General features: G+C 47.2%; 2 protein-coding genes across 6 annotated transcripts; one reads left to right on the top strand and one right to left on the bottom strand.

The window, feature by feature from the left end:
* The first annotated feature begins 3,534 nt into the window (after positions 1-3,534).
* LOC133885945 (protein IQ-domain 26-like) lies at positions 3,535-7,157 on the top strand. 5 transcript variants are annotated; one of them, XM_062325721.1, is made up of 4 exons: positions 3,535-3,877; positions 4,681-4,990; positions 5,485-5,658; positions 5,758-7,156. In XM_062325721.1, the coding sequence occupies exons 2-4, from the start codon at positions 4,700-4,702 to the stop codon at positions 6,367-6,369; spliced, it is 1,077 nt and encodes a 358-aa protein (XP_062181705.1). In that variant the 5' UTR covers positions 3,535-3,877; positions 4,681-4,699; the 3' UTR covers positions 6,370-7,156. The 5 variants fall into 5 exon arrangements, with proteins under 5 accessions (XP_062181705.1, XP_062181707.1, XP_062181704.1 ...); XM_062325723.1 differs by lacking the exon at positions 3,535-3,877 and adding an exon at positions 3,898-4,111 and having other exon boundaries at positions 5,758-7,157; XM_062325720.1 differs by lacking the exon at positions 3,535-3,877 and adding an exon at positions 4,118-4,266 and having other exon boundaries at positions 5,758-7,155.
* A 4,039-nt stretch (positions 7,158-11,196) lies between these two features.
* LOC133885227 (probable pectinesterase 53) lies at positions 11,197-14,571 on the bottom strand. The gene is made up of 5 exons (XM_062324904.1): positions 14,068-14,571; positions 13,742-13,931; positions 13,439-13,645; positions 11,443-11,678; positions 11,197-11,361 (listed from the first exon to the last, which is right to left on the bottom strand). The coding sequence occupies exons 1-5, from the start codon at positions 14,466-14,468 to the stop codon at positions 11,214-11,216; spliced, it is 1,182 nt and encodes a 393-aa protein (XP_062180888.1). The 5' UTR covers positions 14,469-14,571; the 3' UTR covers positions 11,197-11,213.
* Positions 14,572-15,484: the final 913 nt, after the last annotated feature.

Genomic DNA, 15,484 nt, shown 5'->3' with positions numbered 1-15,484 from the left:
ACCCTGCCGCTCTTTCACTAAGAACGATTGGGGCAGAGCTATTGTCGTCGTCCACCGAGGCAAAGGGGAACTAGCCGGAGCCCTTACTACTGCTTCCCATGGCGTTGAGGGGAGGATCGACCGGAGGCCCTACTGGCTGCCTCCCATGGAGACCAGCTGGGAAAGACAAAGAAGACGGAAAAGATGATGAGATGTCATCTGACATGTGGGTCCCACCATTATGTGTGAGTCACGTAGGACAAAATCACCATAAAAAATAGCTAAGATAAATTGCACCAGTTTAAATAGTTAGAGGATGTGAAATATCTAATTTTACAGTTCAAACGAAAAAAACAGATTCAAGCAATAGTTAAAAGAGGCAATATAAACATTTTCCTACTAAATACTAATGGAGCAAGCTGGTCTGTTCACATCAAGGCCTCAAAAATAGTGTTGAGTAGTTGATGGGCTAGGCTGCTTGGTCTGGATCACGTGAGGCCGCGGGACTCCTGGTTGGGATATGGGCCATGGAGTTCATGTGTTGTACTGAAACCAAATTTAGTAGGCCAGTGGGCCTGCTATTGGTCCAGTATTGTTCGGTCGGTACAATCCCGAGAAAATGGCAAATCGCGTGGAGATAGTGCAGCACAGTATATAGTTTTCAAGATGTGGCGTGCCACCAGAGCTCACCAGCCACGCTTTTGCTACACTTGTCAGTTTTCACTCCCGGCTTGTTCCGTGGTAAAAACCCATGTAACGAACCGTGTCCTGTTGGAACTACTGCAAAGTATCTCTTCGATGCAACGGATAGCATCGCCTTGCTGACCGTAGTAAACACATGCATTGTAGCCTGGTACTTACACCGATTCGTAAGCAACTTCAACGCGGCTCGAAGTACCAACAGGTCCATAGCCCACGCGGGCATACCTGTTCATGCGATGCGCATGCGACCCTTTACTCCACTTATCAGTTACCACCGGCAGCACTGCACTTAGCTTGCTTTACTAAGACAAGATTTATTTAGAGAGCAAGATAAGATATAATGATTTTATTTATATATTTGAGATAAGATGATTGTATTTATATATAAATATTCGTTTGGTAAGTGGTATGAAACAAGTCAATATTAGTATCATGTTCGAAACGAGATAACTGTGTTATATTATTTTTTAAGAACGACTTCGTTTCAAATCTTTAAAAAATATTTTCTAACTTCAAACCATTTCATTTCAATACTATCTATCCAAAACTTAAAAATAAAATAGACATACTCCGTACCATTCCGTCACCCGAACTAAACACAACCTAAACGGATAGCCTGCGTGCGGCAGGGGAGGTACAGGGAGCTCACCCGGTGCTCGCGGTACTGCAGTTCGCAGGTTCGGGACTTAAACGCTGCACCCTTCTTCCGGCACGGCCTACCGGCGCGCCAGGTCTAGAACTGCACCGAAAAAGCCTCGCAGGGTATGCAAGCTTGACCCGGCAGAAGCAGCAGCAGCAGGACCGAATCGAAGAGCGGCAGGCTTGGGTCTTGATGGTGATGCCGTTTGGTCTGCCTCGACCTTTATGGCCGACCCGCACGGCCGGGCAGGGATCCCGTAGCTCGACGATAGTACTCGTGTGCTCCGTTGCCTTGATTGCACGTTCTAGTCATCATCCACCGTCCCCTTCCGTTCCTCAGCCCTGCTCCGCGCTGCTGCTTCTCGTTCGGTATCAATTTCGCTGTGCCTGTTTGCAGTGCTTACCGGCCGGCCGTCGCACACCCGAACCGCTTCGCGCGGCGCAGTGGTAAATACTCTTTCGCTGCCATGAATCCGGAGTATCCGGAGTATATAATAATGTACAGTGCTGTTCACGTTGACGCTGTAACTTTCTTTCGCTGCCATGAATCCGAGGCGAGATCTCCCGGTCCCCAGCGGCACGGTGAAAAGGACGCCAAAACCGACAGAGCAACGAGGAGGAAGTACGAGCCGCGGGTCAGATCTGCGTCCTCCGGCACTACGAGCCAACGCCAGCGCTCTCCTGTCGTGTTCCGTGCCGTACGGTGCGCGAGCTGCTGCCGACTCGTGCCTTTCCAGCTCCGTGCATAGGCACCCGCGGCGCGGCCGATACGGCGACCGTGTGCCGGACCCAGCAGCGGCCAGAGATGTACTACCGCTGTATCCCTGAGCTCTTCTATGTGCCAGAGCCCGTGGGGCCCGCCGTACAGTGCCGCAGATCCACCTCTCTGATTCCTCACCTCTTCACCGGCTCAACCGGCGATCAAGTACGAACCGAGATCCCTGCAGCCGCAGACCGGAGCCTTATTCCTCGTCGCGATGACGTCGCCGGCCCGCCGCCTCGACAAGCGTGCGGTTCCAGTAGCGAGCAGAGTAATTTTTTATCTGCGTCCGTACCCTCTCTCCCTTCGAATTTTTCTTCCCCGTGCACGCGCCTTGCGTCACGCGTGCGTCCGCTGCAGTTGCCGAGGCACGCGACGTGTTCTGTTTCCCGTGCCAACGGTGCGTCGCGGAGAGGGAGGGACCACATGTCAGCGGTGGTTACGAGAGGACGGCGGGAGCTTGGTTGGTTGGTCCCGCATGCATGTCACAATGCGCGCTGGATTAAGGGGCAGGGGGGCCGTTCGGTTTTCCATGCAAATGCCACGGATCTGCGACGTTTTGTCCGCCGATTCGATAGAAGAGCATGCTACAAGTAGCTCTCTATATCATCATGTAGGGAAACTCTCTAAAAAAAATTTTACTTGTAAATTTCATCCACCTTTATTTTATTAATATTATATAATTAAAAAATATTTTTAATAAAGGTTGCCGCCTCCGCCATCTCTTTCATCCTCATCTCTCATAGCTCCGTAGCCCAGAGTGTCTGCTACCCCCTACTCTCGCTCGCTTCGGATGACGACACTTCCGCTGGATGCTTTAAACGGTGACAGTTACAATACCAAGCTCATTTACAGTCTCTCGATTTTGCAAGCGATGGGAAAAAAATTATGATGCGATAAAAATGACGAAGGAATAGGGAGTTGATGGGAGCACATATAGGTCCAAATTGCTACATCAACTCGGGTGGAGATGCCCTTCCACAGTTATCAACTAGCGATGCCGCCAAACGGCTTAACAACTCCGGGGAGATGCTCTTCGACTGTTATCAACTTGCTGTTACACGAAGTACGAACTTCTTTAGCAGTAGCAGTAAGCAAGCATATAGTACCATAAGTTGACACCGGCCATTAAACTTTCAGTCTTAGAGTCGCTGCTACCGACGGTATCACATCTAGCAGCCACCACCAAAAAAAAAACTGTCACAAATTTCGCAACAGCAATACGCAGAGAGTTCCCAACAAGGCAACAGTGTTCATCTACAGCACTTCTAAACCCGAATCTGAATTAAAAATGAAGGATTTGTGTACGCTTGGGTCGCAGTTGGCTTAACCAAATCTTTCTCGGAGCAGGTCAGGGTGGTCCATCGTCTAGAGCTCGTGCCCCTTTTGAACCCAGCGGCCAGGCCTATATAGCGCGCCCTCCGCTGCTGCGTCGATGGGCAAGGTGATAAAAAATGGCACAAACATTTATTTGACCAGATCAGTGAGTAGCAGCAGCGGCTGCAGAGCCAGTACTGCTCCACCAGCGAGAGCCGAGTGCCGAGACTGAGAGCACCATCCGGATCACACTTTTCCTGGAGCCATTTCCCGTTCGCGCCGAGTGTAGAAAGGGACGAGGCTTCAGCCGAAGAAAACGCCCATCACACAGCTCGATCTCGTGGCATCCCAGAGACACCAGTATAAACATTTTGCCGGATCGGATCTTGGCGTGGGTTGTCGACCGGACATACCCGGTTTTCTCCAAAAGCCGAGCCGGGGGCGGCCACTTGCGGCGATTACCTCGTCGACCCTTTCGAGGTGCGAATGATCGCGGATTTCACGTTCCCACGACGTCTTCCTGCTCATTGCCTCCTCGTTTCGCTCGTGCCGTGCGTGTTTTGGGAGCTGCTAGCTAGCTCTGGGTCTGGGTGGGTGGTGGCCTTGGCTCTCGAGGCCTCTCTGTTTGTTGCCTTGTGCTCGGACTCGTAGGCGCGGGGCAAGTAGGCGGAATCTTTCCCTGTCCTACCGAGCTTCTGCTTGCGCGTTGGTGAGGTGAGAACACGCGTTGGTTGCGTCGTCTCCGCTGTTCTTTCGTCTCCCTGGTTTCCTTTGCTCGGTGGCTGTTACCTGAAAAGTTCTCGGAAAAAGGTTTCCTCTTGGGGGCTTCACGTAGGACTCGCCGTTTATTCATCTGGCGCGGGCGCCCTGTAATTTCCTACGGCTACCCACTCTTTCTTCTCCCTTGGCGCTGCGCCTCTTGCATTTATTCTGCCGGGTTCTCTGAGACCTTTGAGTTTTGGCTTCTCTGTCCAGTCTCATGTTTCTTGGCTCCAGGCCTCTGTAAAAGTTTCGTTCTGTTTCTTCTCGTTCAGGTTCTTGGTTTGCTCTGCTCTTTCAAATTGTCACCTAGTACTATTTTTCCTACCAAAGATTCAAGATGTAACTTTTCGTTCTCTGTATCTGAGCTGCTCAACTTTCAAGAACTCCCGAGTTGATATCTGCGAGTTCCAATACTGTAGTAGTGTCAGCAAACTTTTTGTAACTTTGTTGATTCGCAGCCAGTTCCTTCCTTGAATCCCTTTTAACGCTTGCTTCAACTTTTGACGCATCTGTTCGTGCAGCTAGGAGGAACACGCCGCCATGGGCCGTGCAATGAGGTGGCTCAAGAGGGTGTTCTCCGGCAAGAAGGAAGGGAACAGGGAGAGCAAGGAGCATAATGCCGCGTGCGCCAGCGGTTGCATCGCGCCGCCGGTAGAGAAGAGGAGGTGGAGCTTTGCGAAGCCGAGGAACAGCGTGGCTGATGGCAGCCGGAGGCCCTCGGTGACCGCAGTAGTCGCCGGGGAGCTATCGCAGGTTCGGCCGTGCAACTGCGGCAAGGAGCGCGAGGTCGAGGCCACCGTCATGATTCAGAAGGCATTCAGAGGCTACTTGGTAAGTTGGTATCACCCTCGAAGACATGGATTCTTTGTGTTCACGCTTTCTTGTCATTTTCCTTTTCAGAAAACGATTCTGCTGCATAGGACTGTAGAACTGCAGAGTTAGATTATTTTGGCAATTCATTAGTTTTCTGTCGGTACAGTTTTTCAGTTGTAAGCAATGAATGGATGAACAAGTGCACGGGATTTTGGTAGATTCTTTTGCTTTTGCATTGGACAAGAGATTTGACTTCACTAACTGCTGCAATGCACGGTTGCTAGCAACTGTTCCTTTCCGTTGAGTCGTTACCTACTGCTCATAGTTTAATCTGCCTAGATTATTTCCAAACCTATGGCGATATTTTTGTTTATTGCTAGAGCTCTTTGTGAACTGCACAGTGTGACGCATCTAGTCGTCACCACATCTGTTTAATGCCCAGTTCTTTTTGGTTTCCAAAGCAGCATGCAGCGTTCCGATGTGGCTGTAAAAATTTGAATTTTGCACTGCAGGCTAGGAAGGCACTGCGTGCTCTCAAGTCGCTCGTGAAGTTGCAAGCTCTGGTACGTGGCTACCTCGTGAGGAAGCAGGCCACCACGACTCTGCGCAGGCTGCAAGCGCTCATGAGGCTCCAGGCCTCCTCGCACGCCCTCAAGACGGGATCATCCCGGAAATCCACCGAACAAGTGAGAATTTTGCTACTTAGTAACCACATTTCACCAGATGAATGTACATTTTTAATTCCACCCCCCCCCCCCCCCCCCCCAAATCCATTTTATACGCAGGAGCGGATTGTTGTGCAAGATGCGCGCGTTAAGCCGCTCAGGCTTCCGGTGGTGCATCGCCGGCGGCTGTCCGACGGCGGGGACTCCGCCTTCGAGCGCAGCCCAAGGATCGTGGAGATGGACACGTGCCAGCTCCGCTGCCGGTCGTCACGGATCACGAGCCGGTACTCCACCGACCCGCCGGCCTCCTCGCCGCTCCTCTACTTCCACAAGCCGCCGTCGCGCCTCCAGGAGCACGAGCCCCCGCACCCCAAGACGACCCACAACACGCCCCGCCTCGGCGCGTTCCCGGGCTCGCCGGCGGCGAAAGGGAGGCGCGCCGCTTCGTGCCGGGAGGCCAGCAGCAGCCCGCGCTACATGGCGGACACGGCCTCGTCCGTGGCGCGCACCCGGTGCCAGAGCACGCCGAGGCAGCGGCACGGCGCGCACGCGGCACAGGCGGCCGAGCCGAGGCCCAGCCTTGGTCGCTCCGGCTCGAGGAAGCAGGCGCAGCCGCCGCTGCTGCAGCCGCAGGACAGCTTCAGCTTCAAGAGCTCGGAGGCCAGCCGCGTGGAGGGCTCGGAGTTCAGCGACGAGGTCACCAGAGACTACTACCTGGACCGGCTCTGGTGATTCTGCCATTGCACCACTGGTTTAGGAGAAGAAAGTACAACATTTTGGTACATATTAGTATTAGGATCAAGAAGGTTTAGATCATGGCAAGATATCATTAGACCACTAGTATGACTACTAATCTACTCCTATGTAGCTCAAGTATGGGGCATATCCAAGGAAATATCGTCTGTTCTACCTACTACTGACCATTTGGAATTGGAAAAAAGAAGCCACATCTTGTGCAGCTGTGAACTTGCGATTGCTTGCTTCAGTTCTGATACTGTACAAGTGCAGCTTCAAATTTCAATTGCTCATATGGAGAATCTGATGCCGACGTCTATTGCTCGATCGTACAAAGGGCATGAAGCATTGGATATTGTAACGAAGGAAATGAATGGTTGGTATACGGACAAGCTCCTGCGTTCTGTGTACCGGGAAATCCTTTGCAGTGAAGGCAAGGTTCTGGTTGTCTGGTACAGCTCCTCCCAACTGCATTGCTTTATGGATCGCTTAAATGTTGACGTGCCGTTCTCTGATGTGAAGTATCAGGCAAGGATCGTGAAAATAGTACCACTATTAGTGAATCCGTACCAGACTACTAGAGCATGGTTGCCCTTGCAAGTTTTCGTGTAAGGCGTCTGTTGAGTGTAGACATGACTGGGTCGGTTTGCAAGAAATTCAATGCATCTGCATGTTTGTATGGTGAGATGATAACGTCTGTTTCAGTCGTCTGAATTTTCTTCTGATTAGTGTGACCAACTGGCCAGTAGCCGAATATCATAGTGTACCAAAGATGTTGAAAACAGACTGGTACAGTTTGGTGGTCTTTCGTTGCGCATGTAGTAACGTAGTAGCTATTTCGAGCGCAAGAATTCACATATAACAAGTTAATTATCGTGGAGTTAGAATAATTCTTGTCCGTCCTAAATGGACCCTTGTAAGTTTGAAAAGCTCTTGTTTGAAGCATGGACTGAACTCACAGAAGTGATGATCGTTGATCGGCGAGGGATGTTTTCATGCATGGCTGCTGATTGTTTCCCATGCTGATGAGCCCCCTGCAGGTCTTTGGTTCTATCTTAATTTCCGGCACTTCGGAATCAGATCGTGTGCACTTCAAGATCATTCAGATTTGAGGGGGGAGTGTGGTTGTTTAGTGACAGAAATGACTCACACAAAGCTGCATTAGTATGAGTTAGTTGACCGCGTAATGGTGATCCATCTTGATGACGAATTCCACGATAACGAGAAGTAGAAATTAATCGTTCGATGTCTGCTCGTTCTCCCCTCTTCAATTCCCAATGAACAAAAAGCTTCTCGTACCGTGGAAAAGGGTGTGTGGCTCTCTGAGGCACCTCTTCCTGTACGAGAATGTTTGGACTCAGATTGTAATCCCGCTGGAGGCCAAGCAACGAAGCTCTTGGTTCTTAAAAAATAAAAAGCTGGGAGCAAAGCTGTGTTATCTCGCCATTGGACATCCAGATAACATCCCAACATATCCTGCATTTGGAATGATAAGCTCTGCCAGCAAATCCATTTTCATCTTGTGTTCACTAGGTCGCCTCGCCAAGTTGTCTCCCCATGCTTTTGAGGTGATCTGCTCTGACGCGTGGATTCGACGTCGCAGAGCGCAGGACAAATCAAGACATCAATTTGAGTCGTGCCATTGAAGCAGAGATGCACATGACCTGCAGCTGTCAATTTTTGTTTGAGCTGACGGAGTGACTCGAAAGCGTCAGTTGAGATTTGTTTTATCTGCCGCTGCGCTGCTCGATCTGGATCCTGCTTTCGACAGCTCGTCGTGGCCCGAATCTGCCCGCGCTGTACATGCGTACGTGCTGCGGTGGAGTAGAAGACTGCTCTGCCGCTTCGCTGTAGGCGTGTACGGAACACTTTGACGTTGCCTGTGGCTCAGGTCAATGCAAGGGTCAGTTGCGACCTGGTAGTAAGTGCTGCAGCAGTGTCGTCATTGGGTCTGTGAAGGTGAATCCGAGTGAAATCTGCAGAGTTGTTTGTGTAATGTGTCCGAGAGAGTGGTTGCGTCCTGGATCGGTGCGTTATACACCGAGGCCAGGCAACTGATCGAGTGGAAAGGTAAGGCAGGAAGCTCGTCTTCCTGATGTAGCGATGTATCAAACAATCTCTATCTCCTATCGATTCTGAAATCCCCGAAATCCCCCTTGCTTTGCTTGATCTTCCTGTGGTTTGTTACAACTTCGTAGGCTCCAAGATCCGCTAGCTACATCTGCTGGGCTGCGAGTCCATCTATGATTGCTTCGGTGGCTGGGCCTAACCTCTTGACTCGAAGGCAGAGTCGGGAGAAGCAACCAGAGGCCCAGTTTCCCGGATGGCCCCAGTTGCGAATAGCTCGAGCGGCAGGCCGGAGACCCATAAAAGGCTCTGCCTTGGAATCGAAAGTAAAAATTCTATACGTCTCTCAATTATTGTTTGAGTTTGTTTGTTCTCTCAAATCATAAAATCAGATATCCTATCTCTTCCAACAATTCTAACTGGTGCACCTTACTTTTTAAATGGTTTTTATGGTGGTTTCGTCTTAAGTGGCGACAACTTAGCCTGTCCTATTGACAATGTTTCGCTGACGCGGCATTAAAATTTTCAAAAAATAATAAAAATCACAATTTTTTTTAAATACTAGAGATAATTCTAAAATCTCTGTAAAAAACTTAAAAATAATGTCCTTTGTATCATGTTTCAGGGAGAGAAAGCTTGAAAAAAAAAAGAAAAAACATGCTTTGAAAAGCATGTAGCTCAACTCACGTCAAGGAAAATATTAACATGTAAACACATATTTTTTATATATAGGGTGTATTTTAAGAGGATCTATAAAATTAATTTCACTTCATTTAGAGTTTTATTAATTTCTCCATAATTTTTACAAGGTTCACAAGCATAAAGTGAACATATTGATTTTTGTTGTTTCCTTGTAAAATCGATAACTAATTCATCTGAGCTTTAAATCAAGTGTAACAATTTTTTGTTGGTTTCCTTGTAACATTATATACATTATAAAATTATTTATACTCATGAAAAGTTGTATATTTTATGTGACAAAATTTATTTCTCTAAATCTAGTTAAACACATAATTATTTATTTGATAATTCAAAAATCATGAAACCAATTTTTTAGTCTTCTTACATTATCCTCTATCTTATAAAAATACATGAAATTATGAAATAGTTATTTTAATGTGCATGATTGTGTAAATGTGTTGCAACTAAATTAATTCATAACTAATCCATCACATCCCCAAATTTAGTGAAACCACTTTTATTAGTTTATAAATAATTATTTGTGTAGAAAAAATAATGTTAGATATGAAAATTTTAATTACAGTGATTTTTCTTAACATGTTCACTTTATGTATATGAACTTTGTAAAAATTATGGAGAAATTAATAAAACTCTAAATAAAGTGAAACTAATTTTATAGATCCTCTTAAGTTACACGCTACACACAAAAAAAATATGTATTTGCAGGTTAATAATTTCCTTTGACGTGAGTTAATAAATGAGTTGCACGTCTTTTAAAGCATGCCTTTTCTTTTTTTCGAAGCTCTCTCCGTGAAATATGATGCAAATGACATTATTTTTAAATTTTTTTCACATAATGTCTTGGAATTGTCTCTAATATTTTAGATTTTTTTGTGATTTTTATGATTTTTTTTGAATATTTGATGACACGTCAGCGAAACACAGCTAATAAGGCAGATTGAGTTGTCGCCACGTAGAACGAAACTATCATCAAAACCAGTTCACGAGGTAGATTGCACCAGTTTGAATTGTTGGATGATATGAGATATTTAGTTTTATGATTTTTTTTTTCTAAATTGAAACGGAGAAGCCGCAGGCCCATAACATGATGTTCGAGCTTTTTGCAATGATCCTGCCAACTTTAACCGAGGCTAAGGAGAGAGTAAAGAAATTTTCTTTTAGCAGTACGTGATTTATCCTCGATAATAAGATGTCTATAGTGAATTTGTTAATTTTTAAATTTTGTATCTTCGATCTCAGTAGACGTTGTGTGTCTGCGTGTTGTACTTGAGATTTTTCAAAAAAACATCTAATGCAATTGCAGTGTTAAGATTTTGTACTACTTTATGCTCCTTTTTCTTTTCACAAGGTCAATGAGTTTATCTAACTAGCGTATCAACCTGTGTGATTGCACATGCTAGAAATTTAACTTACGGTTGAATTGTAGATATTTATATTAATAATAGTTGTATGCTAAGATACATCAGCTATTTATATTTAAATATTAGAATGTAAAATATAAATATAATTTTTGTTCATAATATTGGAATCATGTTTACTATTTGTGAATAGATCTAATTTATATTTTTCATTTTATGTGTTATGCAAATTGATTTTTATTTGTTTCTTGATTTTTTTGAAATTATTATTATTTTTAATGTCGTATCTCTTTTTTTTAAAATACATTATAAATTCTTTGACATTATTTTTATGTGATAATCCGTAATATGTTTGCGTCCTGTTATTTTAATTTTATAATGTTTGATTACACGCATATTTAATTGACATATTTTAATTGATTTGGAAAAATATGTGGATTGCTAACGTAATTAAGTTGAAGTTTGCTAACGTAAACTTGTTAGATAAAGGGTATCTACAATTAAAAAAAAGAGAAGGAAAGGCAAGATAAGAAGTAGTTTTGGGACTAGACTTTATGATTTATTTTTTAATCTTCTATTGTTTTGTCTGGTCGTTGATCATGGTTACAGTTTATCAATCAATCAATTCGACGGTCGGATATTTTTTTTTAATTTCTAATTTTTTTTTAAAATTAACACAGAGAAAAAAAATCTCCAATTAGTAAATATAAGATGCTACAAGCGGAGCCACTCGAACCCATCGATGAAGTCGAGGGAGATGAACGGCTTGGCCTCCTCGTCGGTGAGCTCCCTGGACCATTGCACCCTGCCGGCGTAGTTGGCCCCCGGCCCCGTGCACTTGTACTGCCCATAGAACACCGTCCTGCAACGCAGCCAGCAGGTATCGATCAGTAGCGGAAACGCAGCAGATGGAGAGGTGAACGGCGAGGCAGCGGGCACTGACATCTCCCGCATGGGGTCGCCCCAGTTGTGCCATCCGCGCGGGATGATGATGTTGTCCATGTAGGTGTAGGCGAAGACGACGCGGGAGAAGGTGCCCCAGGCGCGGCCCAGGTAGAGCGCGCCGGACCCCGTCACCCGGCAGTTGACGAAGGAGAACCCCGTGTCCTCCAGGATGCTCATCCGGTTCTGCGCCGTCAGCGCGCCGTAGTTCCGCGCGATCGCGTGCACGTGGCACCCCTGCAAATTTGCGTTTCAGTTTGCACGCACCACACGAGTGAGTAGTGATCTTGAAACCACCAGCAGCACACAGCCATGGGAGCAGAAGAAACTTTGGTGGTTTTACAGCCATGGGAGCAGAAGAAAAGCAGACAAGCACGAGGCGTCCAGCTATGGCGTCACGGGCCGGCTCTATTGGCCGGCACCTGGGGCCAGGGATCAGAGAACCTGCAGGTTTCAGAAAACCGGCGCCAACGACAAGCGTTCCGCAACACGGCAGGTTCAGTACTAGCTCACTGCGGCAATTTAAAAACCAAAAGGCTGGTTACTTAATGGGCATCAACATTCCATTTGCACCAACTCTTCAGTGACTTTCTTTGGCAGTAAACGTGGTACTGTACAAGATCCTCTTTTCCCTGGATGGACGTGCTGTAGGGCCGGTCACAAGAACAGGGCCGGAAGTTTACGGGCAGGAAACAAGAGGTTGTGAGCTTGTCACCAAGATCGGCGTGTGCGTGGCAGCACGGAATGAGATTGTGATTTGTCCCAGAATGGTTGCTGGGACGACATCACAGGCTCACAGTACTTAGAGTCCCCTGCCTATGCTGGATGGTTATGAGAGGGTTGCAGCATTTATGAGTACTTAGACGGTATGAGTACTTAGACGGATTGGCGCACCTACGTCATATTATTTTTTTGTTACATAGAGCATGCAAAATAAGATTAAAAAATTAAATTAACTAATTTTAGATATTTCAATATTTATTTATGAATTTATCAATATTTATTATATTTATTTAATTATAGAGAAAACAATAGTACTTTCATACATACAAATAATTTTAATATATAGACGGCATGAACCTAACAATTTTTTTTCATATTTTTTTGAGTTTTAGATTTTTTCTTTGCATTTTAGATTATTTCAGCCGATTTATCAATATAACTAATATTCATTTCGATTTTTCTAGAATTTCTTGAAAATAAAAATTATATTATATATGTAAATATACATATATACATATATGCGGAACCCATAGCTACAATATCCACAGTAACTCAACCTTAATTTTAATATATAGACGGCATGAACCTAACAATTTTTTTTCATATTTTTTTGAGTTTTAGATTTTTTCTTTGCATTTTAGATTATTTCAGCCGATTTATTAATATAACTAATATTCATTTCGATTTTTCTAGAATTTCTTGAAAATAAAAATTATATTATATATGTAAATATACATATATACATATATGCGGAACCCATAGCTACAATATCCACAGTAACTCAACCTGCCTCCGGTTCTTGCTCTTTAATATATGTAATAGATTTGTCCGATCTCGGTTATGTCCCTTCCTTTTTCTTCGTGCCTGTCTAGGACAATGTTTTTATGTTTCTGGTACTATGCCTACCCACCTATATTGGTGTAAGACCTTAGTACTGTTATGAATCCCGTTAAACTTTTTAATAGAAATGGGTTTCCCCGAGTTCGAAAACAGCCCCCTGCCTAGGATGGAAGTCCCGGGTTCAATAGTGTCTGTGTGTCCTTGAAGTGCCGTAGGGCAATACTGCAACGACAGCATCTGTGCTGGGACCTGGGATACGGACTGCGGTACTGCCACTGAGGGCAACATGCATGCTCTGTTCGAAAGATAATGATTCTGATTTTCTACGGTGAGCTAGTATTGATCGAGTAAGCTGGGGCTCTGCTTTTGCATAACGTAAGAAACGAGCATAGTTTAGTTTACTCTGCACAGCGCATAAGCTGCATACGGCATACCTCAAACAGGGAGAGCGCATTGCCAAAGATGAAGTCGACGGACCCTTCGATGTAGCAGTCCCTGTAGTAGTGCCGTCCCAGGTGATCGTATAGCGTGTCCTGCGCGCCCAGGAAGTTGCATCCGGCGAACGCGGCGTTGTCCGCCGATATCCGCAGCGCCACCCCCTGCTTGCCCAGCGCCCCCGGCCTCGGCACCGGGGCCGTGTTCTGGTCAACACGAACGGCAGCACCGCGTCAGGTTCGTAGCAACGGAGAAGATTGTACTGCGCAGCACAGGAGGAGCTGGTTGCTACGTCGACGCACCTTGAAAGTGATGTTCTTGGCGACGAAGAACGCCGAGTTCACGGCGAACGTGGCGGAGGCGAACGTGCCGATGGGTCGCCCCCCGGACCCGACCGTGTCCGCCGTGTCGCCCCACTGCACCACCGTCTTGTCGGCGCCCGCGCCCTCGACGGTGATGAACGCGCGCATCGGCGAGATGTTCACCTTCTCCCTGCACGCCGCGCGGCACACGGTTGGCTCTTAAGCTCTTCCTACGCTAAGCACCGAGTAAGCCGAAGATAACAGGTGAGCAAGAGGGGCGCGGCGCAATGCCGCGACGTTGCGCGGCCACGCACTTGCGTACGTACGTGTATGTGCCGGCATTGACCTTGATGACGACGCGGGCGAGGTTGATGAGCGGGAGCGAGTCGACGGCGGCCTGGATGGACCTGAAGTTGCCGGACGCCGGGTTCTTGTCCACCACCAGCGTGCGCGTGGGCAGGAACGCCCGGTTGAGCGCGCGGTTGAACGTGCTGTGCCCGAGGCCGCCCATGAACCGCACCCACCGCGTGAACTGCCGCTCGATCGCCTCCACCCGCGTCGCGTTCACCGGGTACGGCTTCGCGGCCGCGTTCTTCCCCGGCCTCAGGCGCTTCGTGTGCGTGCGCCGTTGCCCGTGCCGGCCGGCGGCCACATCTCCCGGCGACGTGACGAGCAGCACCAAGGCGGCGCAGAGCAAGAGCCGCGCCCGCGCCGACGACACGGCCATCGCAATGACAACCGCGCGGTGGTGGTCGCTGTGGTCACCAGTGAGCTGCGATAACTAGCAAGCAGCCAGGGGTGCCAGGTTTATTTCTAGGGATAGCGCTGGGGAATTCAAGGAGATCACGGGCAAGGCGAGCGCGAAGGAGCGATGGAATGACACGACTCACGAGTCGCAGGGGAGGCTACTGTGTTGGTTGGTTGTGTCGCGTGCGCGCGCATCTAGCCGGTGGCGTAGCACATGCATGTGTTCGTGTTCGCTGCCTCAACTCGCCCCTGTCTCATTAGCAAAGATGGCATGCTGACAGATACAATTGCGCCGCGCTGCGTCTGCAGAATTTCTTGTGCAGGAATGTCTCGGGACCGATAGCAAGAAAAATTATCTGCTGGGTTTTGGTTCGGACTGGCGTGAGCGTATTGTCTTGACCCCGTGATTGATTTTGTTTGGAGCACTGTATCTTCTGTACTTGTTGAGTTCAGCAATTAGTTTCTGAAGGGCGTGGATGGTTACCATAATTATCCCCCTAGAAACAGGAAGCGCAATTTTTTTTTGCCGATTTATCCCTGCCGTTGGAGGTCTTTAGCTCCACCACACATTTCATCTATTTCTACTGCCATGCAACCATTAATCGAATATATTGAGATATTGCTGTGAGCATGAAGCAGTAGCAGCAGCTTATGCAGTAAACTAGACAGACAACACCTTCTCACTAATTCACCCAACCATCTGATTATATTACAGGTACCTTTGAACGTTTCCAGCACATAATGTAAGGTTAGGTAGATAACAAACGCAGAGAAGTGCTTGTTTTCCTCCCATCTGATCGATTCCTCTCCAGCCATCCAGTCTGTTCCTGTAGCTTTATTTTTCCGTTCGTTTTCTTCTTGCTTGTTTGCTGCTACCCGTGACCGGCGCAATCGCTAGCAGCTCCATAGAATGTGGCTCAAAAGAAAAGGACAATACGTAGAATCGCGGCCATGGCCCATGCCATTCGCATCGGCTGCCGCTAGTTAGCAAGGCTC

This window comes from Phragmites australis, chromosome 11 (genome assembly GCF_958298935.1).
Source record: "Phragmites australis chromosome 11, lpPhrAust1.1, whole genome shotgun sequence".
In the NCBI taxonomy this organism is placed as follows: domain Eukaryota; kingdom Viridiplantae; phylum Streptophyta; class Magnoliopsida; order Poales; family Poaceae; genus Phragmites; species Phragmites australis.
The sequence above is the reverse complement of the archived record's forward strand: the minus strand, read 5'-3'. Positions and strand labels throughout refer to the sequence as shown.